Source organism: Mandrillus leucophaeus, unplaced genomic scaffold (genome assembly GCF_000951045.1).
Source record: "Mandrillus leucophaeus isolate KB7577 unplaced genomic scaffold, Mleu.le_1.0 Scaffold3, whole genome shotgun sequence".
Classification (NCBI taxonomy): Eukaryota; Metazoa; Chordata; class Mammalia; order Primates; family Cercopithecidae; genus Mandrillus; species Mandrillus leucophaeus.
This window is the reverse complement of record NW_012103142.1, coordinates 6282882-6284607: the sequence shown is the minus strand read 5'-3', so window position 1 is coordinate 6284607 and position 1726 is coordinate 6282882. Positions and strand designations below refer to the sequence as shown.

The following is a 1726-nucleotide window of genomic DNA, read 5'->3' as shown; positions in this document are numbered from 1 at the left end:
AAAAAAAAAAAAAAAAAAAACAGCATTATATAAGTGACTGGCTGTGTCTGTTCAGGAACTCTTCAGACCTGGTCTCCATTTTAAACTTACTTTAACAATAGAATGAGGGGGCAAATCAACAGATATGTTTAGCACATGTTTAAAAAAAAACATTATATAAGTAGCACCAAGGGCTTAAATCATCTTATGAATACAGATCCACTGTGACCACTAAAAGAAAGAATATTTCAGGGGAACATATTCAGTCTTGAGTTTAACTTCAAGGTCAACATTATCAGTCAGAATACCAGTTTGAGTAGATGTCATGGACTGACCCAGTAAGACATCTATTATTTATTCTCAGGGACCTTTTTGGTTCTCTAAGAGTTAGTGAGAACACAAAATCAATGGCATAATATCCTGGTATTAGGCGTTTATAGTTTCTCACAGCCTTTCAACAACTATATTACATTTTCTACCATGAGAATTCAGGCCCCGAGAAAGGACAAAACCAGACCCTTTGTTCCTTCCACAATCTCCAAAGTTGTTGCTCCTTTTAACAGTAAAATCTGTTTTCTTTCTCTCTAAAATTTGCTTAAAGCAAGCTTGTCCAACCCACGGCCCACAGGCCACACGAAGCCCAGGAGAGCTTTGAATGTAGCCCAACACAAATTCATAAACTTTCTTAAAACAATATGAGATTTTTCTGCAATTTTTAAAAGCTAACCAGCTATCGTTAGTGTTAGCGCATTTTATGTGTGGCCCAGAAAAATTCTTCTTCTTCCAATATGGCCAGGGAAGCCAAAAGATTGGACATCCCTGGTTTAAAGGATTAGCTATCCCCTTTTCCTGATAGCTGCAAATATAGCCACTTACATGCAACATACCTATTCCTCTGGGTTCATCACTTTCATTTCATGTAAACATATCACAGAACATTTCAACATACAGCAAGAAAATACTTAAATTACCAACTCATATGCTTCTGCAAAGTTTATCACATCCTCACGAAAAACTTCCACAGATTCAAGTAGATTGCTTTTAAACTTTGGCTGCACTTGAACTAGGTCCTCTTGTACAGAAACCTAGAATAAAAAAGAATATTCAACCTGACAGTGAAAGTAACATATTAAAAACAAAGATTACAATTCTATTCCAATAAGTTGTTATCTCACAGATATCCTATATGAACAAGGAAGTCTCTGTTTGCTTGTAATAAAATATATTAACAACCCAAATGTACCTATAGGAGACTCAAATCATTCTAGCCTGTGACTTAAGAGGCAAAGTCAATTTCTTTGTAACTGCTTCTAGTTGATCCAGGTCAGGCCATCGCTGTGACCTGGAAGAGAGTTACTATTATTGGCACAGTCTGGGTCACATGTTGTCTGTGGGGCCAGGCCAAGACCCGGGATTAGCAATCTCTAATTAAAAGTTCACATGCCTACAGTGGTTGGAGCAATTTTCTGAAAGAAAGTGATATTACTCTAGGTATTAAAAAAAATAGCAAATACCCTACACAATGGTCCTGAAAGACTCTGCTTAAACTTTCAATAATAATTGTCAACACTTAAATAATGCTTGCTATCTGCCATGCTCTTTACATATGTTAACTCTTAATCTTCATAACGACCCTATGCAGAAAATTGTACTATGCTAATATGATTACCATTTTACAGGTGAGAAAACTGAGGCACAGAGAGGCTAAGTAACTTCCCCAAAGTTCCAGCAGCAGTATCAGGCAAAG

The 1726-nt window shown here is 36.6% G+C and overlaps 1 protein-coding gene across 1 annotated transcript in view; it reads right to left on the bottom strand.

Moving 5' to 3' along the window:
• DNAH8 (dynein, axonemal, heavy chain 8) overlaps positions 1-1726 on the bottom strand; it is a 349054-nt gene that overhangs the window by 228076 nt on the left and 119252 nt on the right. The window contains exon 32 of the mRNA XM_011986894.1: positions 951-1064. Coding sequence (XP_011842284.1) covers positions 951-1064 — 114 coding nt within the window. The remainder of the gene's footprint in view (positions 1-950; positions 1065-1726) is intronic.